Raw genomic sequence first — 27,417 nt, forward strand, 5'->3', positions numbered from 1 at the left:
GGAGTGCATTTTTTTATGTCTGGTTGACTGTCTCTGCTCTTTGTCCGTACAACATTTTCCGTAGTCAAGTTATCCTAGCAAAGTATTGTTGTTATAGTGTGTGTTAATAATGTAAAGTACCGGAGTATCATCATCAAACTAGTCCTTCTGAACCCTGCGGTTGTGAAATAATCTCCACACGAAAAAACTCCAGTATTTTTCAGTTATTGTTAGAGATAGTATCATTATTCCAACTAGATATCTTCACTTATTCAGTGCTATTTCAGTCACAGCTCTACTTTCTTAGCTAATGATAGTTAAATCAGGTGCATTAATTAAAATACAACTAAATTTCAAATTATAATGTTTTTTATTAGAATTTTCAGGTTCTTTAACTGTATAAGGATGTCATGAACTCTAAACAATAAAATGCCCCAGAACCCAGAAGAGTTTATAGGACGCACATATATGCAGATTGCGTTAAGTTATGCTTGCTTTCATCAATGTTCAATTTCCGAAGAATCATCCTAAAAATAGTGCCGTTTGAGCACAACATTCACATAGAGGATTATTTTTGTAGTGTTTTTTTTTTCTTCTTTAAACTAACAAATATATTCTTGTTTTTCTTTTACTTGACTAGTAATATTTTTAAATGCTTACTGTTTGTTTCAACACATATATTAGATTCTCTTATTAAAATCTTTCATTCGGTTTAGGTAATGTTTTTTGTTGCGTTCATCATCCAAACTTTTCTAAACTAATCCGATCCACTCAAATCACATCCTTTTCTTCCGATTCGATCCGGTCAGCAAATGCAAAGCACAAAACAGCATCCGTCCGTCCGTCGCTCGCTCGACTATTCACCACCAAAGAAAACCCCGGAAAACGTGTCACGTTTTGCATTTCATCAATGAACCACCACCCACAAAAGAAAGACTTTTATTCCACCGAAGGACAATGGGGTGTCCTTCCGGCGTCGCACACGCTGAGCGGTGGAGTGTTCATTGCGGTCCGTGGCACCGTGGGTGTGCTGCGCCACCGCTTGCGGCTAGTTGAATCGAAGAAAATAAAGAGAAGAAAAAACACTTCTCTCCTCGCTGCTGTAGTTGGTGTGATCGATTTCGTGGAAGCCATTCATTAATTGCCTGATGCTGCTGCTACTGCTGCTGGCAACACTTAGGAATTCCATGCCATGACGACCTTCTTAAACGGTACAAAGATGCCATGCAGTGGTTCGCTGAAAGAGAAATGTTAGAAAATAGGCTTAACATGGCTTATTGGAACCGAAAGCGTATGTAGGATGCTTGTTAGAGCAATGATTATATTTGTATTCCAGAGGGTTGAAATGAAGAAATTTCATAGTTCAAACTGATCGGTAAAAATAAATTTAGAAATAAAACTTTTTGTCCTTCACAATTCATAAGATGTTTGCTTTTGATAGCAGATCAATTGTATTGAGCAGTAAAGGCCAAATTACGGCGTCATAATGGAGTTCTCGGTACGGCAAGAAACATTAAAGAAAGAAAAATCGAAACTTTTTCCTGGTTAAACTCTGCTATTTATTTCACTCTGACAGAAATGCATTTTGTCTACAAGTGGCAGGCTTCACTGCAGTGTTTGTTTTCGAACTAAAACAGACACTGACGAAGTCTGCAAGACTAAAGCAAAATACGTCGTTGCAGTTTGTGGAACTACGAATCAAGAGATCAGTCAAAAGAAGTGTCTTCAGAAGACGAAAGCATTTTGTTTAGCCAGATGGTCGCGCAATGCTGCGTACAAAGCGCTTTCCCAAGTCATCTTCCATCGACTGCCGCCCCTGGTCAATAGACTCATAGGAAGGTCGTCTTTATGAAACATCGATCTACAACGGACCAAATCTTTACTATTCGCAACTCCTCCAGAAGTGCCGTCCCTACGTCTCTGCGCATCACCTATTCGATTGCAATGCCGCATATGATAAAGCCTCAGTTAAACAATTCAATCTCAGCAAGTTCTAAGTGAAGTCAAGGACACGCCTCAGTCAAGCAATTATTTCGGTGGAGATCGGGTAACCAACCCCGGTGGAAACCAAGGTCGTTTGCTAACAGCGAAGGAGGGCTCTTTCGAGCTGCGTTGGTTCTCCGGCGGTATTGTGGAGTTGCAAGTCTTGTGGGCCTTGCAAGTCTCAACCACCAAAAACCAAAGCTACGGACTCCGTAAGTACCTAATAATAACTCTAATCGAACCAATCGGCAAAGACCCAGGCGACGAAAACGAACTAACGCTTGGAAATTAGGAACATGGAGCTGTCGGTCTCTATATTTTCTCGGAAGTACTCACGTGCTTTCTGAAGAAGTGCAGAGCCGCAAGTTTGACATCGTAGCACTGCAGGAGATATGCTGGAAAGGAACGATGGTACGTACGAATAGGGATGGTCAAACCATCTACCAGAGCTGCGGCAATATACACAAGCTGGGCACGGCTTTTATAGTGATGGCCAGATGATTATTTAATATTAGCATAATTAATGTGCACAGCTTTCACCTCGGAAGTAAGACGAATTTTACGCGTAGTTGGAGTGCGAATACGACCGCTGCCCAACACATGATGTCAAAATCATCATCGGGGAGGGCAATGCTCAGGTTGGTCAGGAGGAGGAATTTTCACCGGTGATTGGACGGTTCAGCGCACACCCGCAAATAAACGGAAACGGCCTAAGACTTGTCGGTTTCGCTGCCTCCAAGAACATGGTCATACGTAGTACCGTTTTCCAGCAAAACTTTCACCATCGTTACACCTGGAGATCACCCAACCAGACGGAATCTCACATCGACCACGTTCTGATAGATGAATAGCGCCACCAGGAGGAGAATGACTGCGAAGAACTCGAGCAGCTGTCCCGCTTTCGCGAGACGCAGAAGTTCTATCAGCGACTCAATGAATTTCGCAACATTACTAGACATTACGGACATTACTAGAAGAGGATCTACGAGCGCTCAGGGGTTTCGAACGGTGGTGCTAAGAACCTTACTGGAGCAGCTAAGCTAGGAGGTGCGAACTAGAGCACCTGTTCTCCAGGTGAGGGGCGGCTGACAGCGTCTGTCTCGGAACGAGCCGCTGAATATGAAATGCTGTATCCCGCAAGCTATACCTAAGATGGCAGACCCATCAGTGGGATGTAGGTATCGGGACGCCGGTGAGGTAGTATACCGAAAACTCAATTACCACGAATAACGAAGAAAGAAATTCAGGACTGAACAATCGGTATAGGACACGGCAAGCGACAAGGAAATGATTAAGGGATAACGATTGGAAACTTGGTACCTGGAATGTCCGAACTCTCCATGAACCGGCACGGGCTGGTTTGCTAACTCGGAGTAGAGATCGCTGCTATTCAGGAAGTTCGGTGGCCAAATTCCGTAGAAAGGCAGTTCCGTGCAGTATACTCTATTGCAGGTACATCTTTCAAGTACCACATCTACTACAGTGGCGGCAAAAAAGCAGAACATGGAGTCGGTTTCGTAGTGTTGGGAAAACAAAAACAACGAGTTATCCGGTGAAGGCCCGTAGATGACTGTATATGCGTGTCGAGGATTAAGGGCAAATTCTTCAACTACAGCCTAATGAACTTATACACACCGACAAATGATAAATCCGATGATGCTAAGTATGAGTTTTACGACAGGCTTGAGAGCATCTATGGAGAGTGCCCAAAACACGACGTGAAAATCATCATCGGAGATGCAAATGTGCAGATCGGGAAGGAGGAATTCTTCCGTCCAGTCATTGGAAGACAGAGGCTTCATCTGTCGACCAATGATAACGGTCTGAGGCTCATAAATTTTGCCGCGGCCAGAGGAATCGCCATCTGTAGCACCTACTTTCCACTGGAGGCATCCAAATGGAGACTTGAGCTCTCAGATCGATCATGTCTTGATTGACGGTCGACACTTTTCTGATGTTATCGATGTACGGTCTTTTCGGGGATCAAATATCGACTCTGACCACTATCTCGTAGTGAGTAAGATTCGCGCAAGGCTGTCGAACACGGCGAAAGCTCGCATGGAGAGGACGCTGCGTTTCGACATCCAGCGGTTAACGGCAGACGGCGTGGTAGTGGAGTACGCCAGGAAACTTGACCAACGAATCGCAGAACAGTAGGTAGAAGGAGAAGATATAAATGGGCTATGGAGGAACATCCATGGTGCCATCGAAACAGCAGCGAGAGAGGTGGTAGGCACGACGCGTGAAAGACAGTGTAACAGCTGGTTTGCTCACTGCGGCAACGCGTCAAAACAAAGAAAGGTACAGAGAGACTAGAGCTGCGGAAAAAAGAATCCATCGTCTAAAGAAACGCGAGTACGAGGAGCACGTACTCGCCGGCGCAGAGGAGCGATACGCCAGTAACGACACACGGAGTTTCTATAAAACGGTGAGATGCAGGAATTTGGCCATGTCTGTGATGTGCAATGATAGTGCTGACATCCTGCTTACCGACAAAACGCGGTAGCAGCCAGGTGGAAGGAGCACATTCAGACACTATTGAATGGAGAGGTAAATGCGGAGATCAGCAGGGACAGGATAGAAATTGTAAGCGATGGTCAAGCTGTGGAGCCACCAACACAGGAGGAGGTTAAGAAGGCAATCAGTGAGCTGAAAAACGGTAAGGCTGCTGGGAAGGACGGTATCCCGGCTGAACTTCTAAATGCGGGGAGCGAGCGGCTGTACAAAGCAATTCACCGAATCATTGTCAGGATCTGGGAGGAAGAACAAATGCCGGATGAGTGGTTGGATGGCCTCATTTGCCCAATTTTCAAAAAGGGACATCGACAGGAGTGTAAAAACTATCGAGGAATTACATTGCTCAATTCTGCCTACAAGGTGCTTTCCCGTATCCTGTTCTGCAGACTGAGACCGTTAGCGGAGCACCAAACTGGTTTTCGTGAGGGTCGCTCCACGACGGATCAGATGTTTACGCTGCGTCAGTTGCTAGTTCCGGGAGTACAACTTGCAGACACACCATCTGTTTGTGGACTTTAAAGTGGCGTACGATTCAGTTAAACGAAATGAGCTGCGGCAGATAATGCTAGAACATGGTTTTCCGACGAAACCAGTTACGCTGATTCGTGCGACGCTGGACGGATCCAAATCATGCGTTAGAATAGCGGGGAGACCTCTGGTGCTTTCGTGACGTTGGATAGACTGAAGGAAGGGGATGCACTCTCTAACCTGCTATTCAACATTGCCTTGGAAGGTGCATTACGAAGGGCAAACGTGGAAAGGAATGGAACTATCATCACGAAATCTCACATGCTTCTTGGTTTTGCGGATGACGTCGATATCATCGAAATCAACCGTAGAGCAGTGGAAGAGGCCTTCAGGCTTTTAAAAGGGAAGCGGCGAGATTGGGATTTACCATTAACACCGCCAAAACGAAGTACATGATTGCTGGTAGGGAACGTGGGAGCCCAAGTGGTGTTGGTGCCGAGGTGGAGTTAGATGGGGAACGATATGAAGTAGTGGAGGAATTTATATACCTTGGTACACTCGTGACATGTGACAACGATGTAAGCCGCGAAGTAAAACGACGAGTTGCAGCCGCGAATCGGGCTTTCTACAGATTACGTAGCCAGCTGAAGTCCCGTAGTTTGCAAATTCGCACAAAACTGGCGCTCTACAGAACACTCATTCTCCCGGTGGCCCTTTACGGACACGAATCATGGACGCTAAAGGAAGCTGATCGGCGAGTGCTTAGAGTTTTTGAGCGTAAAATTCTGCGATCTATACTTGGTGGCAAAATGGGAAATTGAGTGTGGCGCAGATGCATGAATCACAAGCTGTACCAAGCTGTACCGGAATCGACTACAATCGACTTACTATCGCGTGATATAATGATGGTCTCCAGTGAAATGCTGTATTGCCATCTTAGTAGGTCTGGCAACTAACACTACCGTCTCAGTCGAGCAAAATTTAACAAAGGTATGTATGAGACATTTGTAGAACTCGTTATTACTTACAATTTTGCTGAATAAAGTGTTGCTGTAACTTTTGTAGATCTAGTTATTATCTACAAATGTCCCATACATCAATTTGTCAAATTTTGCTCGGTTAGGACGCTACTGTCAAATGAATCAAAATTGAGTCAAAGTGATCGAACCATCCCTGCTGGCAACCAAGACTGCTCACGTTGAATGTGTCGTCCTTCTATTGACTAGTCATTCATTACCGCTTTAAGACGCTTCGTTGCCCGTCGGTTCGATCAGTAAACTTCAGAGTTGCGTTGCCTCCACTTGTTCAAATTTGAACATCATCATCATCTCGTAGCTAGTTGTTATGCTAATGATGGTGTATTCAAGTTTCTACCACCGAAGTCTTCAACAGAGTTAAGAGCGTCCCAATTTAAACCCATTCACACAGTACACGGCTACTAACGATCTAAAAGTGCTTAAAGGGGGGAAGGGGTGAACCATCTCGCTCGACATATGGCAACAGGCCCTAGAGTGCCTCCATCATATTTGGAAACATTTGGCAGACTACATATCTGCCTTCACATCGTCCGCTGGCGAATTAGAAGAAAACTAGGATCATTTCAACGATCGCGGTGTAGGTCACTCCATAACAACGAAAGATCAACCGATTTCGTTTGTTAGTCTTCATTTCTTATTGAATTTCGAAAAAATAAGTTTTTAAGTTATTCAAAACGGTGTTAACGAAGAGTTTCTGAGGAATTTTCCTTCATGCAATGATGCGTGTAATCTATTTGGATCTGCGACAGTGTTTCTGAACCTTACTGAACCCATCTTAGGATCTTAGTTGGCTTTGCATTCTTTAAGCCAATGACAGATTCATGGAAAACTATTCTCGAAACCTTTCATAATGTCCAACCACCATCACGTTAAGTTAGGAAAACTACTGGATTTGGCCTTCGAAATTCCCGATATTGGAGTGGTAAATGTGCACCTTCTATTCGAGATCCTGCGCGCGTTGATCGCACGGCTTGGTTTAAACGATTACGATGTGCTGGTAGATCTGGGCTCCAGTAGCAGTAAAGCACTGACCGAGGGATTAGTTCAGGACGAACTTTCCGAAGTCAAACGTTGGGACTCCCGTTCTGCCGCCTGTTTCCTTAGTCCTAGTCTTATGGCCATGGATCCGGAGCAACGGGCAGCTGAAATTGCCCAACGACGAGCGGAGGACACGCGACAGGTATTGAGTCTTTTGAAAGCGTATCTCGTCCGGTTACGAGCACTGGAAGCCGGATTGTCTGACCTTAGGGCGAAACGAGAGGAAGATTTGGAAAGGATGGCAAAGATGCAACAGCAGATTGACAGGCTAGAATCGAAACTTTGTGAGCAGGAACAAAAGCTCGCCAAATTGGCGTCCGATTTGGATTGCTTAGCATTGGCCATGTTAGATTATGACATCAAAATCGAAGACCTTAATCGGCGGTTCGATCTGACGGATACTCAGATTCGGCAGATTAGGTGTGAGATACGGTGTATTGAAAAGGATAGACAGGAGTTCGCAGATGCAGTCCGGATGGTTACGGAGCAGATCAATCACTTTTCGGTGACCAAAGCAGATAAGCGGGTAATGGAAGAAGAGTTAGCCCTGCGAGCACTTGCTAGTGATTTAAACAACTATGTTCCTTGTGAATGTTACAATTTGGTACAAGTGGAACTTAGTCGCAACATAGGATGTCTTCATGATGATATTTACAAGTTAGAACAATATATGAAGCAGAAAGCACGCGAATGTGAAAAGGGATTACATTCCAAGGTTGAATTGGTTGAAATGGAGGCTTTGAGGAAACAACAATCTAAAATTCTAACGAAATTAAGACAAATGGAAATGCAGCGTGATCCGAAGTATAGGGCTCCCACCGTGGCCGCTGGAGTTATTTTGAAGGATACAGGAAGTGCGCATTGTGTAGCTTGTTCGTTCGAAGCTTCTCTGGAGGGTAACCATGTGCTGATTCCAAAACCGGTTCCATTTATTCCACCGACCAAGAAGAAGGAGATTTTTACCTTACAGAGTAGGTATTGCGGAGGAAACGCCACTATTGTAAAGCCTGAGGAAAGGGTCATCATTCCAGGACCGGTTCTGGATCTCGACTGTACCCGAAAAAATACACAACAAATCAAACAGATTGTCGGAGATGATGGTAGTGCTTATCTTGCTGATTTAGATTGTCCGGTGAAAAAATTCTAATAATAAAATTAAACAAATTGAAAAAGCTTACCAATCGAAAAATTTCCTTCCGTCAATCGATCCATCACAATCGCCTAGATTGTTAGGTAGTTGTAGGCCTACGTATTTTTCGTCAACATCACCTCCTGGGCAGCCCGCCAGCGGGCCAATGTAACGTACTCGTCCGACCACCACTCGACCATTGCGAGCAATCACCTTAGCCAGGTGTCCCGGCTTGAGACACTTGGCAGTTTTTGGCAAGAATGGCAGTGCGTGTTTCGAAGGAATGTAATCTGGAGGGAAAAATATGTTTACTATCTCGTATCGTTTAACATTGATCATAAAAATACCTCTTTGGATATCATTTTCGGAGCACCTTCGGTGCTTAGTCGTCGCGACAACATGTGGAACTGGGGTCAATGGTAGTGGAGGCTCACAGTGACTTTCGGGATCTTCATGCATGATATTTCCCTCAACAGATCTTCGCAAAAAATCCTCCGCCTCTTCCAGTAAACTATCCGTCGATCCCCCGGAATCACCGTGAATCCGGTACAGCGACGGTCCTCCATACCGCCTGGGACAATTGCAATCATGCCGTAGATCCGGCAGCGATCCTCGGATTTTGTGCGATGGCTCCTGGAAGCTAACGCGGGGCGTGTAGTGCATACTTTCGGACGGGCGCAGCGCTATCGAATGGTGACCCTGCCTGCAGATGGCACACCGTATCGATGGAACACTTCGGGAGCGGTGGTGTTTGCTCAGCGTGGAGTAGCGGGATCCGAGCGAGTAACTTTTGGAGGAATCGAACGAATCACCTCGGTCGGCCCAATAGGCGTCCGTTTGGGTGGTTTGTGTGGCGATGCTGCTTTCGTTGACTGTCCACTGCGAGACGCCCGGCGAAGTCATGCTGAAGCTGGGAGGGATGCTGTCAAGAAAGATGAATCGTTGGTTATCAGGTTATCACCCTTTGGATGGCTAGGAACCTAAAAATTAGTCAAATGTTTGTTCAACAAACATTGATATTGATGTTCGTATTTAAATTGGAAAATTTATAGAGAAAAATCAAAAACACAAATGAGATACAAAATATCAGACATTAATTTGATTGATTTGGGGATCAGAAATCAGGAACCAAACACCCAAAATCTGAAATCTAAACTAAAAATTTTCAATTAAAAAATCCCATATCAGGGACTTTAAATTTAAACACCTAAATAATATGAAAGTTAAAACCAAAATCATAATATAGCTTCTAAAAAAATTGACAGTTCGAGTATAGAGCCGAAAATACAAATGTACGAAACCAAGCAAACTAGCAAACCACAGAATCCGTTAGCTTAATAAGGCCATTACAAATATTTTAAAAAGTTTTTGTCCCTCCGCTGTTGGGGCGAAAAAAAACCAAAGAGAATTTTTTAATCGAGCAAAAAAAATGGATTTTAGGCATTTTTATTTAAAGTTTAAACGTGAAAACCAAATATATTCTTGCTTTTAATATATACGTTATTTTGCATGCAAAAATCTATAAAAAAAAAGACAAAACCGAAAGAAAATTTTTTTGGCCAATTTTCGGAAAGTCTGCTGTTTGAATTTCCATTTCTATTTCATGCTAGAAGCGTTAACTCAACTCGTACACTCATTTTTCAAGTTTTTCAGGCCCACAGACAATTGATTTTATAAAAAAATTTAACTCATATCCTACAAATTATTGTTTTGGCCCTCGATTTTTCAAGCCAATTTCCCAGGGGGGTGGGGGTGACAAAAACTTTCAAAATGATTTGCAATGGCCTAATGAAAAATCACGAAGCTTAAGAGTGCAAGAATCTCAGAAGCAAGAAGTTTGAAAAACAAACAACAAGCATGTGTTGAAGCGAAGGCCGAAAATTAGAATTTGACTTAAAAAAAGTCAGAAACTATAAATACCCGGAATTCCCAATTTTTGAAATTGTACATAGATCGTTAGAAACCAGAAGTAAGCTACATATAAGAATCACAAGAAATCAGATATCCTACCGACTCAAAATCAGGAATTAGAAATCAGAAAAGGAAATTAAAAATCAGATATCGGAAATCCTACCGGCTGAAAGTCAGAAATCGGTGATCAGAAATTAAAAATTTGAAATTTAGAAATCAGATATAAGAAATTAGAAATCTGGAATAGAAATTAGAGATCAGAAGTGAGAAATCAGAAATGAGTAATCAGAAATCAGAAATGCGAAATCAGAAATGAGAAATCAGAAATTAGACATCAGGGAACAAAAATAAGAAATCAGAAATCAGAAGTCAGTAATCCGTAATCAGAAATCAGAAATTATAAATTATAAATTACAAATGAGAAATCCGAAGTCAGAAGTCAGAAATCGGAAATTCCGAATCCTTCATCAGACATCGAAAATACAACATAACATAAGGACAAGTATAAACCCAGGGCTTTGCTTTTCAAATATCATAAACAGAAAAACAAAAAGAAATAGAAAAAATGGAGAAACAGTAAATCAGGAAAACTCAAAAAAGTAAAAAAGCGAAACTGAACTAAAGGAAACATGACAGGACAAAAGACAGAGCAGAAGAAAAATGAAACAAAAATACATTCAACTAAAATATAAAGACAAACAGAAAATAGAAAAACAGAAAGAGAAAAACAAAAGAACATGAAAACAAAAACAATGTAAAAATAGCCAAATTGAAAAACGGTTAAAAAGAGTAAGCAGAACAGCAGATAAACAGAAAAATAGAAAAACAAAAAAGCAAAATGAAAACCGCAAACTAAAACATCCAAACAGAATAACTGAAAACCAATGACATAGAAAAACTACAAAATAATAGAGAAAGAGATAAACAGAAAAATGAAAAAAAAATACGAAAAAGCAGAATAAAAAACAGAAAAAACGATGAGAAACACAGAAATCCAAATAAACAGAAAAAAAAACACAACACAAAAAAAGAAAAAGATCAGATATTAGAGAAATATAAAATCAGAAAACAGAAAGCGGAACAAATAAGAAAAACAAACTGAAACAACAGAAAATTGTAACTCAGAGAAAGAGAATACAGAAAGAAAAATCGGAAAATTGAAAAATAGAAATGCAGAAAAAGTGAAAAATAAAAACAAAAGGGTAATTAGAAAAACAATAAAACAGGATAACAGTAAATCAGATTAACAGGAAAATAGAAATCATAGAAGCAGAAAATCAGATAAATAGAAAATCGAAAAAAATACTGAAGCGGAAAAAACAAAAATGTAGGGAAACCAAAAATCAGCAAAACTGAGAAACAGAAAGAAAACAAAAGTCAAGAATTATAAAAACACAGAAAAAGAGGAACAGAGAAGCCGAAAAGCAAAAATTCGATAAAGAAAAAATCACAAAAACAAAAAAAACGTATAAACAGATACAAAGAAAAAAAGAAAAGCTTCAGCAGAAAATTGAATAGAAAGAACAAAAAACTAGAAAAATAAGCAGAAAACACGAGAATGAGAAGAACAGATGAACTGAAGAACGACAGAAGAGAGGAAGAGAAGAGCAGAAGTACAGAGCAACAGAAGAAAATAAGAATAGAAAAACAGAAGAACATAGGATCAAAAGAATATAGGAACAGAAGAACTTAGGAACAGTAGAACAGGAGAACAGTAGAACAGGAGAGTAGAAGCACAGAAGAAAACAATATCAGAAGAATAGAAGAATAGAAGAGTAGAAGAACAGAAGAACAGAAGAAGAGAAGAAGAGAAGAAGAGAAGAAGAGAAGAAGAGAAGAACAGAAGAACAGAAGAACAGAAGAACAGAAGAACAGAAGAACAGAAGAACAGAAGAACAGAAGAACAGAAGAACAGAAGAACAGAAGAACAGAAGAACAGAAGAACAGAAGAACAGAAGAACAGAAGAACAGAAGAACAGAAGAACAGAAGAACAGAAGAACAGAAGAACAGAAGAACAAAAGAACAAAAGAACAAAAGAACAAGAGAACAGGAGAACAGGAGAACAAGAGAACAAAAAAACAAAAGAACAAAAGAACAAAAGAACAAAAGAACAAAAGAACAAAAGAACAAAAGAACAAAAGAACAAAAGAACAAAAGAACAAAAGAACAAAAGAACAAAAGAACAAAAGAACAAAAGAACAAAAGAACAAAAGAACAAAAGAACAAAAGAACAAAAGAACAAAAGAACAAAAGAACAAAAGAACAAAAGAACAAAAGAACAAAAGAACAAAAGAACAAAAGAACAAAAGAACAAAAGAACAAAAGAACAAAAGAACAAAAGAACAAAAGAACAAAAGAACAAAAGAACAAAAGAACAAAAGAACAAAAGAACAAAAGAACAAAAGAACAAAAGAACAAGAGAACAAAAGAACAAAAGAACAAAAGAACAAAAGAACAAAAGAACAAAAGAACAAAAGAACAAAAGAACAAAAGAACAAAAGAACAAAAGAACAAAAGAACAAAAGAACAAAAGAACAAAAGAACAAAAGAACAAAAGAACAAAAGAACAAAAGAACAAAAGAACAAAAGAACAAAAGAACAAAAGAACAAAAGAACAAAAGAACAAAAGAACAAAAGAACAAAAGAACAGAAAAACCGAATAATTGTAGAATAGAAGAATAGAAAGACAGAAGAACAAAACCAAAAGAACAGAAGATCAGAAGAACAGATGAACAGAAAAATAGAACGAAAGCAAAACAAAGAAAAATCAAAAATTTGAAAAACAGATAAACCAAAAATTTGAAAAACAGAAAAACAGAAACAGGAAAACAGAAAAAATGGAAAATGGAAATACAAAAAAATTGGAAAACCATGGAAAAAACAAAAAAACATGTTGACAGACTGAAACTGAAGAATACAAAACTAATTACAGTACAGAAAAGGAAAAAACTGCAAATTTATACCAGAAGATCATTAATAAACGATAAACAGGAACTATTCAAATACAAAAATGAAAAACAAATAAGCATAGGAACAGCTAGACATGCAGAAAAACTGAGTATATGCAAATAAGAAAATATGAAAACACATATATAGAAAAACAAAAAAATCAGTGAAAAAACAAAAAGTAGAAAAACAGAAAGCAGGAAAACCGACAAACAAAAAATTGTAGAATAACAGAAAAATCGCATAGCAGAAAAACTAAATGTATGAACAGAAATAACGATAACCGAGAAATGAGAATCGTGAAATCAAAAATAGAAAAACAGGAAATATTTAAATACAAAAATGGAAAACAGAAAAAGACAACAAAGAAATACAGGAAAACAGAATATATAAAAACGGGAAGACTCAAAAACAGAAAACTAGAAAACGATTGAATAGAAAAAAAAACAGATACAGGGATTCCTCGATATATGACAATTTATTATTTCAAAAAGTTGTCTTATATCGAAATTGTTTTATATCGAAACATGATTTTTTCCATTTTCCATTTTTAGCCTCGCCAATTTTGCTCTGTCTTGTGCGGTAACGTTTTTTGAACTATTTACTATTGTTTGAGCTATTAGGTTTTTACAATTTTGAAGATTATTTTGAAATAATGAACATCTTCATGATGTCGCTTTTGGAATGGAAAATTAGCGCTGTTGTCGTTACCAACTATATCAAAGGAATTTGTCTTATATCGAATTGTCTTACATCGAGATTGTTTTATAACGAGGTTGTCTTATACCGAGGTAACCCTGTATTGTTAGTTTGAAAACAGACACGGATGAAGTCTGCAAGTCGTAGGCGAAATACATATCTGTCACGAATAAATATAGATAGTAGAATTTAATTGGAATAGTTTTCTTTTTATTTAATTTCAAATCCCAGTATTGGAAAACCATAAAAAATAAAGAATGAAGAATAAAAAAATAGAAACATAGAAATTAAAAATAGGAATTAGGAAAACTGCAAAAAGAAGCAAATATATAAATTGAGAAATGTTAAAAAAATGATAAACAGAATCTGATAAACTGAATGTGTAAAAGAAAAAAAAATTTCGAAGGAAATCCGCAGAAGAAAACAGAAAAACGTAAAGATTCAATATAATAATATAAAAAAACAATAGAACAAATAAAAGAATAATAAAGAAATTGCCAAAAAAATTGGAAACTAAATAAACTAAATAAAAATAATACAACAAAAGGAGACTGCAATTCCAAAATACAAAAAAATAAAATAGTAAAATTAGACAAATAAAAAAATGAAAAATTCTGAAAAACAACTCAGCATAAAAACGAAAAAATAGAAAATAAACAAATCCTAAAATAGAAAAATACATGAAACAAGAAGCGAGAGAACAGAAAAACAGGAAAACATAAGAATAAAAAAATTAAAGAACAGGAAACCCAAAACCAGAGATACAGACAGATAGTAGAACAGAACTTGCAAACGGAAAATGGGAAATAGAAAACGGAAAGCGTAAAGTAGAGAAAGGAAAGCAGGAAGTCTACAACTTTCAGTATTGGGAAATCCATTGACATTAAATATACAGGACCCAACGCTTATAATTCTCCCAAAACGAAAAAATCTGGTTACGTTCTATCCGAAACACAAAGTTAGTTCAAAGGTATATTTTCAGTTTAGTAAGAACAATAAAGTGTAAATGTCATTTATCGATTTCAGCATGCAATATAAAATATCCGAAAATTGTAAATTGTAGGCATTTAATTTGCCAAATGCCAAGTTACTAAGCGTTACTAAAAGCCGGTTGAGAAAAATACAAAACGCTTGAATAACCTGAAGCAAGAGTTCAAGTATTCTATGTAAATGTATATGACAATGATCTTAAAGAGCGTCGAAAAAAATCAATTTTATATTGAGCTTGAGTGAAAAGAAAAAGAATAGAGAACTCAAAATTTCTAAAAGTCTTCTCCAAATACATACTAAAACAAAAAAGTTTGTTCCAATACGTTGTTTACTTCCCGAGAAAAAGGTACATAGAGTTTTAAAATCATGATTTTACAAGTGGCCGAACTGTTATTAGTATCATAACAAGCAGAAAAGTCTCGCAAATCATAGAAAAAGTACCAGTATACTGACTTTAAATTACAATATTTCAACTTGTAAACGAAGGTTTGACAGTTACAGTAAAAACGAAATTAACAACAGGCATCCTAAAATCAAGCAACAATGTCAGGTGTAAGGATCCATCTCAAGGATTGCGATTGAGCAGGGTTTAACGGAACAGATGTACACACAGACACACTAATTTCCTAATGGCAACATTGCCTACGCCTAGGCAGGCGGAAACATCATCAGATACCGTACCCCTTGCCGGTCTCCGGCGTCTTGAGCAGGTTGCCCTTGCAGTAGTTGGGCGACCGGTTTTCGTTGTTCTCCTCCTCCTGCTGGCAAAGGTGGTCGGCCGAGCGTGACAGCTCCGGTACCATGCTGGTGAAATTGATATCGCTCAACAGCACTCGGCGGGCTTCTTGAGTTTTGTCGGATGGTCTGCGGTCGAGAGATCGGTGGTCGGCCATTCCAACCGTAAGCAAGCAAGCGTGAAACAGAGATAGAACGTTTTCATTGAAACAACTGTAACTATACAATCCGACTTGAGAGTAACACTTCTGCTGGCTTTCGACCTTTATCTAAGGAACACAATACAAAAGGAAAAGAAAGGAACGGAAAATTGTGCCCAATGGTAACGAAATAATTGACACAGATAGGTAGGAGGTTGTTTGCGGGCATGCCAAACCGGCAAACCGGTAGCTGGAAGGAAAATGTAGACAAACAAAGCGTAAATCAAAGGTTTTCACTGCAAGAGTCGTTGCTCGTACCACGATGTAATTGAAACGAAACCATCGGAACATCGTTCACAGCTATAAAAGAGATTAGAGGCGCCAGCTAGATGAGTATTATCGCCAGTTAAGAATTTCAAATGAGCATAGTCACGCCACATTCATCGATAGAAAAGAATAAAAAGGAGGACGAGACATTTGCGGTGAAAAGTTCAGGCATCATGAAGTATGAAAAGAATCATAAATTGAGGTTTTAATATCTATGCTGTGTTTATATAGTAGAAGCTACGTAGTGCCACTCCATCAGTGTTCATTTTATGGAGACGCATGGTAAACGATTTGGAATATTAAATTTATTCTCCAACTATTGGAGTTGACTGCATAGGAAGCCACCTAACGACATACCTAGTGTTATAGCATATGCAGCAAAACAGCACATTTTCGTGTTTCCTGCTACAGGGCGGTAGAAACGCTCTACTCGTAGGAGAATAAATTGCGTTGCATAATGTGATGCGAGGCGATGCGGTTAGGTTTGGGATTCCCACGTGCTGTAAAGGACAGTCCAGCTGGAGGCTAGCTTAAAACCAATGCTATAAATGTTTCGTGTGATATTTATGGTCAGATGATGATGTAGTTGTGGTAGCGATGCAGTTTAGCAGTATTTGCCGGGGCACCTGGTTTGCAGGTGTAATAATTTCTTGGCAATATCATTGCATGTGGAAATTCAATCCCTTATTAGCTACCCAATAGATACAATGTAACTGAGTCAAAGTTAGAAATTGCTTACATCAAATTGCAGTAGCTCGAGCATCAAACTTTGTATACAACGGAAGGCATCAAAAATATTGTTTGCCTCACATTCACTGGTATACATTTCACATCATTATAATGATGTATTCACTTCACATTTTAGGTATTAAATTTTCTACCCTTATCATCGAAACACATCACATGTTTCTCAACATTCCAAGCGAGGCTAGTAATTTATCTTGGTGTTATCCATCCAGCTAAAAGCATCATTTTACTTCATAACCTTTCTGTAACGTGGATTTTTTCACAATCATCGACCCAGCACGAAAAAGATAAAATCCCACGGATCTGAAATGTGAGAAACTGATAGATTGCCGAAAGTGTGTTTGCTTTCTCGTTTGTTTGCAGAAAATGTTACCGACTCACGATGATGGTGGGGAAAAGTGGAACCAAAATCTCGATCGTTCCGAATCGTACTTACCGCAGTACATATTTGCGTGTGCCTATCGCCGGAGGCGGGACGAACTTTGACGGCAGGGTGTACAATCCGGAGCCTATTTCCGACTCCGACAGATGTGTCTCCGAGCGCCACTGTTGGGAGAGGGCTGTGATGTCCGTTTGAGCCGCCCGCGACCGTTTGGCTTCGTCGGAACGACCGACGCAGTCCGCTGCGGTAACCGTTCGGAGAGTTTTCCCCGGTGGTAGATACTGATGCGGAGAGTAGGTTCGAGGACTCCTGGAGAACTTCACCGCCAGTGGACTTCGGTTTGAAGCAGCCGCTGGAGTCCGCGTGTGAATGATAGGTCTGCTGAATTGAATGACATTGTTTTAAACCAATCACTAAAACTAGTAAATTCTCTACCTATAAGCGGGAGGATTCGGGCAGGTGTTTCTCCTGCCCATATCCAATATGTTGTCCTCAGCGATTCCACACTTTGAAATGTCCGTTTCAATGAGCACATTATAATTCGTCCATCGTTTCCCTAAGGTATTCGTTCCACTGATAGCACCAACGTCGAAACTATCGTCCCGTTTCACTTCCCCTGCCCCGTAATCCAGGCTAGAGTCCTTCTCCAAACTGGATGACTTTGTACTGAAATCTAAACTCTTTTTAACATTATCCGCACCCAGAGAATCCTGACTTTCTAAGCTCTTTTCTTTCGGCAAATCCCTACTGGACCCTCCGCCCTCAATCGTGTCACTATCGCTTCGTTCAACCGAATCCTTCTTGAGCGACTCTTGATCCGACGAAAGGTTTCTGAATTTAACAAGAACCGGCGTACCGGATTGTCCCGTTTCCTGCCACGGTTCGTAGTCGGAAATCGAAACCAAATCCTCCTGGATGATGTCTTTGTTGTCGTCGGAAGAGAAGATTAGCTCTATGTCGTCCACTTCTTCCTGATTCTCGGACTCACTTTTCTTCACCGACGTCCTCGGTTGGGGTTCCGTGTAACCGGCGGCTCCTGCCGGATCCGGCTCCACCGGGGTTACAACATCTTCGGTAAAGACCGAATTGTCGCCTTCGGAAATGGACGCGTTACTTTGCTGATCCACGTCCACATGGAGGTTCTCCGACGACTGCTGTTTGATATTGATACCCTCGGTGGACTTTGTCACGCTAAGGTTTTCCTCGTTTGTGAGGTTTATCTTTAAGTTGGAAGCATCTCCTTTGATGAATTCCTCTCGCACTGTAGTGTTTCCCGTTGATTCTTCCTGCTCTTCGGCAAGTGTTTTATCTTCATCTTCAGGAGTTTCGGAAGTTTCTCGTTCTTTCGCTTCCGTATCTGGTTTGGTAGGTTCCGAGCTGTCTGCTTCAGAGCTGCTTCCATCTACATTGATGTTGGAGGAAACCTTTATTTTAACATCGATTCGGGAGGCCATCGTAGAGTGACTGGAAGCTGGATGCGACACTATGTGAATATCCGGTGTTACGGAAAATTTTTGATGCTTAGCATCCTTTGCTGTTGTGGTTGTGGTGGTTGTTGTTGTTTTAGTCTCTTCTTCGGTTTCGTCTTCTGGTATTCTTACTCTAAGCTTCTTTTTCAGTTTCTTTGGTTTCTTTTCCGGTGCAATTTTCTCCTCTGTTGCGTCCGTTGTAGGCGTTTTCACAGCTGAATCCGCTGGCGGCTCCTGCTCTTGCTTCTGTTGCTGGAGATAAGTTTTTCCTTCGTCTACAACGTTTCGGACACTGATTTGCTTCCGCAGCCGGTCGTTGTCCTGACGACTTTCTTCCAGAGCGGTTCGCAGCGATACGATCGTTTCGTGTAGGGCTCTTATTGTGTCGAACGGACGCACGTAGGACTGCGAGGACGAACTGGAATCGGTACCGTATGAGAAAGCTGGCCGATCTCCACCACTGCCAGTGAAGTAGGACCCGAACCGATCCATCGGGCAGCTCGGTGGGGAAGCGGACAGCCGGCTTTAGACGGTGCGTTAATCATTGCTACGTGCGGGCTGGCGTGGTGATCTGAGGAAAATGAGAAAAACAGTCAAATTTTAGCTTGTGCAATTATTTTCATTTGGTAGATAGGTTTTAATTTGCGATTTATGAATAGTATGACTACCTAGTTGAGCCTGCGAGAGAGACATGGTCAACGTGTATTAGGATTAAGCCGGGAAAAGCCCATGGCCAATTCGTATCAATCCGTGTTACGATTGAGCCAGCGAGAGGCTATGGCCAACGTGTATTAAGGTTGAGCCGGGAAGAGCCCATGGCCAATTCATGTTAAAGTTGAACCGGCGAGAGGGTCATGGCCAACGTGTATTAAGATTGAGCCGAGAAAAGCCCATGGCCAAGTCGTATCAATCCGTGTTACGATTGAGCCGGCGAGAGGGACATGGCCAACGTGTATTAAGATTGACCCAGGAATAGCCCATGGCCAATACGTGGTAAAGTTGAACCAGTGGGAAGGTCATGGCCAACGTGAATTAAGATTGAGCCGGGAAAAGCCCATGGCCAATTCGTGTTAAAGTTGAATCGGCGTGAGGTACATGGCCAACGTGTATTAAGATTGACCCAGGAATAGCCCATGGCCAATACGTGGTAAAGTTGAACCAGTGGGAAGGTCATGGCCAACGTGAATTAAGATTGAGCCGGGAAAAGCCCATGGCCAATTCGTGTTAAAGTTGAGCCGGCGAGAGGGACATGGCCAACGTGTATTAAGATTGACCCAGGAATAGCCCATGGCCAATACGTGGTAAAGTTGAACCAGTGGGAAGGTCATGGCCAACGTGAATTAAGATTGAGCCGGGAAAAGCCCATGGCTAATTCGTGTTAAAGTTGAATCGGCGTGAGGTACATGGCCAACGTGTATTAAGATTGACCCAGGAATAGCCCATGGCCAATACGTGGTAAAGTTGAACCAGTGGGATGGTCATGGCCAACGTGAATTAAGATTGAGCCGGGAAAAGCCCATGGCTAATTCGTGTTAAAGTTGAATCGGCGTGAGGTACATGGCCAACGTGTATTAAGATTGACCCAGGAATAGCCCATGGCCAATACGTGGTAAAGTTGAACCAGTGGGAAGGTCATGGCCAACGTGAATTAAGATTGAGCCGGGAAAAGCCCATGGCTAATTCGTGGTAAAGTTGAATCGGCGTGAGGTACATGGCCAACGTGTATTAAGATTGACCCAGGAATAGCCCATGGCCAATACGTGGTAAAGTTGAACCAGTGGGATGGTCATGGCCAACGTGAATTAAGATTGAGCCGGGAAAAGCCCATGGCCAATTCGTGTTAAAGTTGAGCCGGCGAGAGGGACATGGCCAATGTGAATTAAGATTGAGCGGGGAAAAGCCCATGGCCAATTCGTGTTAAAGTTGAGCCGGCGAGAGGGACATGGCCAACGTGTATTAAGATTGACCCAGGAATAGCCCATGGCCAATACGTGGTAAAGTTGAACCAGTGGGAAGGTCATGGCCAACGTGAATTAAGATTGAGCCGGGAAAAGCCCATGGCTAATTCGTGTTAAAGTTGAATCGGCGTGAGGTACATGGCCAACGTGTATTAAGATTGACCCAGGAATAGCCCATGGCCAATACGTGGTAAAGTTGAACCAGTGGGATGGTCATGGCCAACGTGAATTAAGATTGAGCCGGGAAAAGCCCATGGCCAATTCGTGTTAAAGTTGAGCCGGCGAGAGGGACATGGCCAACGTGAATTAAGATTGAGCCGGGAAAAGCCCATGGCTAATTCGTGTTAAAGTTGAATCGGCGTGAGGTACATGGCCAACGTGTATTAAGATTGACCCAGGAATAGCCCATGGCCAATACGTGGTAAAGTTGAACCAGTGGGAAGGTCATGGCCAAAGTGAATTAAGATTGAGCCGGGAAAAGCCCATGGCCAATTCGTGTTAAAGTTGAGCCGGCGAGAGGGACATGGCCAACGTGTATTAAGATTGACCCAGGAATAGCCCATGGCCAATACGTGGTAAAGTTGAACCAGTGGGAAGGTCATGGCCAACGTGAATTAAGATTGAGCCGGGAAAAGCCCATGGCTAATTCGTGTTAAAGTTGAATCGGCGTGAGGTACATGGCCAACGTGTATTAAGATTGACCCAGGAATAGCCCATGGCCAATACGTGGTAAAGTTGAACCAGTGGGATGGTCATGGCCAACGTGAATTAAGATTGAGCCGGGAAAAGCCCATGGCCAATTCGTGTTAAAGTTGAACCGGCGAGAGGGCCATGACCAATACGTATTAAGATTGAATCGGGAAAAGCCCATGGCCAAACCGTGTTACAGCTGCGCCGGCGAGAAGGCCATGGCCAACGTGTACTAAGATTGACCCGGGAAAAGCTCAAGGCCAATTCGTGTTAAAGCTGAGCCGGCGAGACTTTTGGTAATCCACCGTTAGCTTGCAAGAGGTCCAAACGACTCACTTTAAAAAAGCATAAAGCAAAAAGCATGAAATAACAAATGGCATAGTACATCTAATGGCCGATACACAAATGGTCGAAACACACATGGCCGAATGTATTCGCGATCTTTGACCTGCTCGCTCGGACTGAACTAAGATATAACTCCTACTCGTCAGCATACCTAGGAAAATGCATGCACCTAAATAGGGGTGTTTTAGGCGGAGGAGCTGCCAATTTCTACCTTCCATGACCGTTGTTGAAACTCGGTCATTTCGATTTCGACTATTTGTTATTCGGCCATTCGGTCCCAACCCACTGAGACTATGCGAGGGCTAGGGAAAACTAACAAAAGTCGGTAGACGGAGGAAAGTGTCTAAACCTAGACAGATCAGCGTCGCCCGCAGTGGAAGGAAGGGTCATAAAATATCTTTTACGGCATTATGCCGAAAGGTTCTTTTTCTCTACCAAGTGGTTGCTTATGTTTATGCCATTGTTTTCATGGTAAACCACGTTGTTCCAAAGAGTATTATGCCAAATGAACTTCTGTTAAATGAGTGGCCCTGGTTCTCATTGTATTGTGCCGAAGCGATGATTGGCTCAAGTGTGTATTAACAGGAAAGCCATGTTTAGTAAATTATGCCTAATGTTGATTATGCCTATGTATTGAAAAATCTGTGCCACTCCAGAAAGTACACGGAAAGAAATCCGATTCCACTACCATGAATAAAATCATGAAATCTTAAAGTTTGAATTGCTGTCAAATCATGACTAAACTTCCATATCAAGCAGCACAAAATCATGAATAAAGTTCATGATTTTGCTTTGTGTTGTACTGCAAGCAGTTCGTGATATCATGATTATTATTCATGGTGTATTTTCATAAAACATAAGCTAGAAACCTGAAATCATGAGTCATTTTGCGTATTTTGGAGATTAAATTTCTAACCGTGTATAAATTGCTTCATTCATTACTGCAGTGATTTTGCCGCAATCTACCGAAACAAGTCAACCTTAAAGCGTTGTGCGATGTTGTTCTGTGATAATCTTTAAGTAGAGAGGTCATTTTCGAAGCTAAATAAAAGCTTTTGTTTTATTAGTAGAGCAAAGTATCTGTCAGATATGAAGTGTTCATAATCAAAATTTCATGTTGAATTACAGGGATGGCACAATCACTTTGACTCAATTCACATTCATTTTACAGTATCGTCTCAGTCATGCAGAATTTGGAAAAGTTATATATGGGACGATTGAAGAACTAGTTATTATCTACAACTTTTCTGAATAAAGTATTGCTGTATGCTGTATCTTTTGTATTTACGGTGCTACAATGCTAGTACCTCTTTAGTGACTAAGTGAACGTTAATAACTAATTCTACAACTTACTTACTTACTTAATTGGCCTAACGTCTTATGACAAGGCCTGCGCAGTATAATTTCTCCATCTGTTTCGGTCCATGGCAACTGATCTCCAGTTCCGCGGGCACCCAGTGCTCGCCAGATCTCGCTCCACCTGGTCTTGCCACCTCGCTCGCTGTGCCCCTCTTCGTCTTGTTCCTACCGGATTTGATGCGAAAACCATTTTTGCAGGATAGTTGTCCGGCATTCTAGCAACATGTCCTGCCCAACGTATCCGTCCAGCTTTAACCACTTTCTGAATACTTGGTTCGCCGTAGAGACGCGCGAGCTCGTGGTTCATTCTTCGCCTCCATACACCGTTCTCTTGCACTCCGCCAAAGATGGTTCTTAGCACCCGCCGTTCGAAAACTCCGAGTGCTCGTAGGTCCTCTTCTAGCAATGTCCACGTTTCGTGCCCGTAGAGGACAACCGGTCTAATTAGCGTTTTGTACAGTGTGCACTTTGTACGGGGGCTCAGATTGTTCGACCGCAAGTGTTTGTGGAGTCCGTAGTAGGCCCGACTTCCGCTGATAATACGTCTTTTAATCTCACGGCTGGTATTGTTGTCCTCTGTTGCCAGCGAGCCAAGGTATACGAACTCGTCGACTACCTCGAACTCATCCCCGTCGATTACCACGGTGCTGCCCAAGCGAGCCCTGTCGCGCTCGGTCCCGCCCGCCAGCATATACTTCGTTTTAGACGTATTTATCTGCAATCCAATCTTCTCTGCTTCGCGTTTCAGTCTGGTGTACTGATCTTCCACCGCCTCAAATGTTCTGCCGACAGCATCCACGTCGTCAGCAAAGCAGATAAATTGACTGGATTTGTTGAAAATCGTGCCCCGCATTTCGATCGCCGCTCGCCTTATAACACCTTCAAGCGCAATGTTGAATAGCAGGCAGGAAAGACCATCTCCTTGTCGAAGTCCCCTGCGAGATTCGAATGGGTCCGACAATCCACCCGAGATTCTCACACAGCACTGGATCCCATCCATCGTAGCCATGATAAGTCTGGTAAGCTTACCCGGAAAGCCGTTTTCGTCCAAAATTTTCCATAGCTCTTGTCGGTTTACGCTATCATATGCGGCTTTGAAATCGATGAACAGGTGGTGCGTGGGGACTCGGAATTCGCGGCACTTCTGGAGGATCTGCCGCAGGGTGAAGATTTGGTCTGTTGTAGACCGACCCTCCATGAAGCCGGCCTGGTAACTTCCCACAAATCTATTGGCTATTGGCGATAGTCGATGAAAGAGGACTTGGGACAGCACTTTGTAGGCGGCATTCAGGATAGTGATGGCTCGGTAGTTCTCACAATCCAGCTTATCACCTTTCTTGTAGATAGGGCAGATAACCCCGTCTTTCCACTCCTCCGGTAGTCGTTCCGTATCCCAAATCTTGACAATCAATTGATGCAGACAGCCGGCCAACTTGTCCGGGCCCATTTTAATAAGTTCCGCTCCAATGCCATCCTTTCCCGCTGCTTTGTTGTTCTTCAGCCGCTGGATGGCTTCTTTAACTTCCCTTATCGATGGGGGTGGCACATCTTCGTCGCTTGCTGCACCAATGTGGTCACTTCCTCCGCTATCATGGTCTTCCGCCTGCACGCCATTCAGGTGTTCATCGTAGTGCTGCTTCCACCTTTCGATCACCGCACGGTCATCAGTCAAGATACCTCCATCTTTATCTCTGCACATTTCGGCCCGCGGCACGAAGCCTTTGCGAGATCCGTTGAGTTTCTGATAGAACTTCCGTGTGTCGTGAAAGCGGTACAGCTGTTCGAGTTCTTCGCACTCCTTCTCCTCTTGGTGGCGCTTCTTTTCCTTGAAGAGTCGGGTTTGCTGCCTCCGCTTCTGTTTGTATCGCTCCACATTCTGACGGGTGGCTCTACGCAGCATTTGTACCCGCGCTGCGTTCTTCTCATTCAATATCTGCTGGCATTCCTCGTCAAACCATTCGTTACGTCGATTCGGTGCCACACTGCCTAGGACGTTCTCCGCTACGCTGTTAATGGCTGTTTTCACGGCATTCCAACAGTCTTCAAGAGGGGCTTCATCCAGCTCTCCCTCTTCCGGCAGCGCGGTTTCGAGAGATAACGCGTAGTTTTCGGCGACCTCTGGTTGCTTCAGTCGCGCTAGATTATACCGTGGCGGGCGGCGGTATCGTATGTTGTTCACAACCGATAGTTTTTGACGTATCCTTACCATCACTAGGTAGTGGTCCGAATCAATGTTAGCGCCCGGATAGGTTCTGACGTCGATAATGTCTGAAAAGTGCCGACCATCTATCAGAACGTGGTCGATTTGTGATTCTGTTTGGTTGGGTGATCTCCAGGTGTACCGATGGTAGAGGTTATGCTGGAAGAAGGTACTACGTATGGCCATGTTCTTGGAGGCGGCGAAGTCGACAAGTCTTAGGCCGTTTTCGTTCGTTTGCGGGTGAGCGCTGAACCGTCCAATCACCGGTTTGAATTCCTCCTCCTGACCAACCTGAGCATTACAGTCCCCGATGATAATTTTGACATCATGTCTTGGGCAGCGGTCGTATTCACGCTCCAACTGCGCGTAGAATTCGTCTTTGTCATCATCGGTACTTCCGAGGTGAGGGCTGTGCACGTTAATTATGCTTATATTGAAGAATCGGCCCTTGATTCTTAATCTGCACATTCGGGGGTTGATCGGCCACCACCCGATCACCCGCTTCTGCATCTCGCCCATCACTATAAAAGCTGTGCCCAGCTCGTGTGTATTGCCGCAGCTCTGGTAGATGGTATGACCATCTCTATACGTACGTACCATCGTTCCTTTCCAGCATACCTCCTGCAGCGCTACGATGTCGAACTTGCGGCTCTTCACTTCTTTAGAAAGCACGTGGGTACTTCCGAGGAAATTTAGAGACCGACAGTTCCATGTTCCTAATTTCCAATCGTTAGTCCGTTTTCGTCGCCTGGGTCTTTGCCGATTGTTCCGATTAGAGTTATTATTATTACTTACGGAGTCCATTGCTTTGGTTTTTTTTGTGGTTCAGGCTTGCAAAGCCCGCAACCAACCCCACAGTATCGCCGGAGGGCCAACGTAGCTCGAAGGAGCCCTCCCCCCCGGTCAGCATACGACCTTGGTTTCCACCGGGGTTGGTTACCCGATCTCCACCCGAGGTTGCTCGTATCCCGGCTGGTACCACGAGGAGGTTGGGGTAGGAGTTGCTAGGTAAGAGGCTATGAACCACTGTGGGGTCTATTTTATGCCCAGTGCACAAGGCACCGATGGTACGCATTACCAAGCCATTTACCAGCCTAATAATTCTAACAAATTCCAAATTCCAAACAAATTCAAATAATAAGCCTAACTAATTCTACAAATGTTCCATAAAAAACTTTGTCAAATTTTTCTTAGCTGAGACGGTACTGTCAAATGAATGTGAATTGAGTCAAAGTGATCGTGCCATCCCTGCTGCATTATAATGCAGTCGTTCGGATTTGTCGTCACGGTATGCGGCAGATTTTATTTCTCGCTTTATACCTTCTGCTTACAGTTGATTTCCTCGTTCTTGTTATCTCTTTTCACAACTACCTACTATTTCAAATTTAACAACAGCACAAAAACATAATAGCAGAGTAGCAAAAATAATAAAAGTTCAACCACATCCGAAGGAGAAGCTCACTTGTTTTGAACGTCGTTAGATTTGATAGTCCTGCGGGGACACCAAGTGTCTGTCAACCTACCATACCATAAGCACTACTGCACTAGAAAGACGACTTAGCGTATAGCGGATCCCAAAGCTCAAACAATCTATTTTACCGCCAAAAGCACCGTTGTAAACGGTCACAGTGCCATTTTAATCCTGTTTTCCACTCTCGACGAGATAGCCATCATCAATGCACTGTGTACCGACTACCTCCCAGCGTGGGTTGCCTTTGTGTGGAGAAAGAAACCGAAACCAATCTTTGTAATAACAAACAAGCTATAAAATCATTCAACCAACCACCTGTTTGGAGCCATCCTCCAAAGTCAGCAGAACACCGCACCTGCGGGGATGCTTTTACAGAACAAAATCGTTGCAGAGTATTTTGTTGAATTTTTTTGTTCGTTTCTTGACAAAAATAATACAATTTCAGCAAACTTGACTCAATTTTAGATAAAATCTTTCTGGGCTGGTTGTTATCATCAAACCAGCCAATTTCCGGAAGCATTTTTTAGCGTGCAAATTTTGTTCTTCTGTTATGTGAGCTGCTAGATTGGACTTTTATAATTATGTTTTGGTACCGCGGCTAACCAACCGGATTCTTTCCGACGGAAGTCCCAGCAGGATGTTTAGATGTTTTCGCACCTTTTTGCCTTTCTACTATATAAATATATAGTATAAAGGTATAGAAATCACTTGGAAAACCGGAAATGGAAAGAAGGTCCTGCGGGCCGAATGTTATATACCATTCGACTCAATTTCGAAAACTGAGCATTTTCTGTGTGTGTGTATGTATGTGTGTGTGTGTGTGTGTGTGTGTGTGTGTATGTGTGTGTGTGTGTGTATGTGACGCTTTTAATCTCACTCACTTTTCTCGGAGATGG

At 42.1% G+C, this 27,417-nt stretch overlaps 1 protein-coding gene across 1 annotated transcript; it reads right to left on the reverse strand.

Annotated features, from left to right (window-relative positions):
* Positions 1-1,142: 1,142 nt before the first annotated feature.
* On the reverse strand, positions 1,143-18,990 carry LOC128735123 (uncharacterized). Its single transcript, XM_053829616.1, has 6 exons — positions 17,465-18,990; positions 17,084-17,407; positions 15,380-15,562; positions 8,499-9,073; positions 8,201-8,441; positions 1,143-1,216 (listed from the first exon to the last, which is right to left on the reverse strand). Exons 1-6 carry the CDS (start codon positions 18,988-18,990, stop codon positions 1,156-1,158), a joined length of 2,910 nt encoding a protein of 969 aa, XP_053685591.1. The 3' UTR covers positions 1,143-1,155.
* Positions 18,991-27,417: the final 8,427 nt, after the last annotated feature.

Source organism: Sabethes cyaneus, chromosome 2, assembly GCF_943734655.1.
Source record: "Sabethes cyaneus chromosome 2, idSabCyanKW18_F2, whole genome shotgun sequence".
NCBI lineage: Eukaryota > Metazoa > Arthropoda > Insecta > Diptera > Culicidae > Sabethes > Sabethes cyaneus.

Excerpts from the sequence above, each read along its gene's own strand:
- LOC128735123 (XM_053829616.1), bottom strand. The coding sequence starts at position 18,990 with ATGGATCGGTTCGGGTCCTACTTCACTGGCAGTGGTGGAGATCGGCCA. Across the intron at positions 17,408-17,464 it reads CCGAATCCTCCCGCTTATAG|ACCTATCATTCACACGCGGA; the intron begins GTAGAGAATTTA and ends TCAATTCAGCAG. Across the intron at positions 1,217-8,200 it reads GGAAGGAAATTTTTCGATTG|CGAACCACTGCATGGCATCT; the intron begins GTAAGCTTTTTC and ends TTTCTCTTTCAG.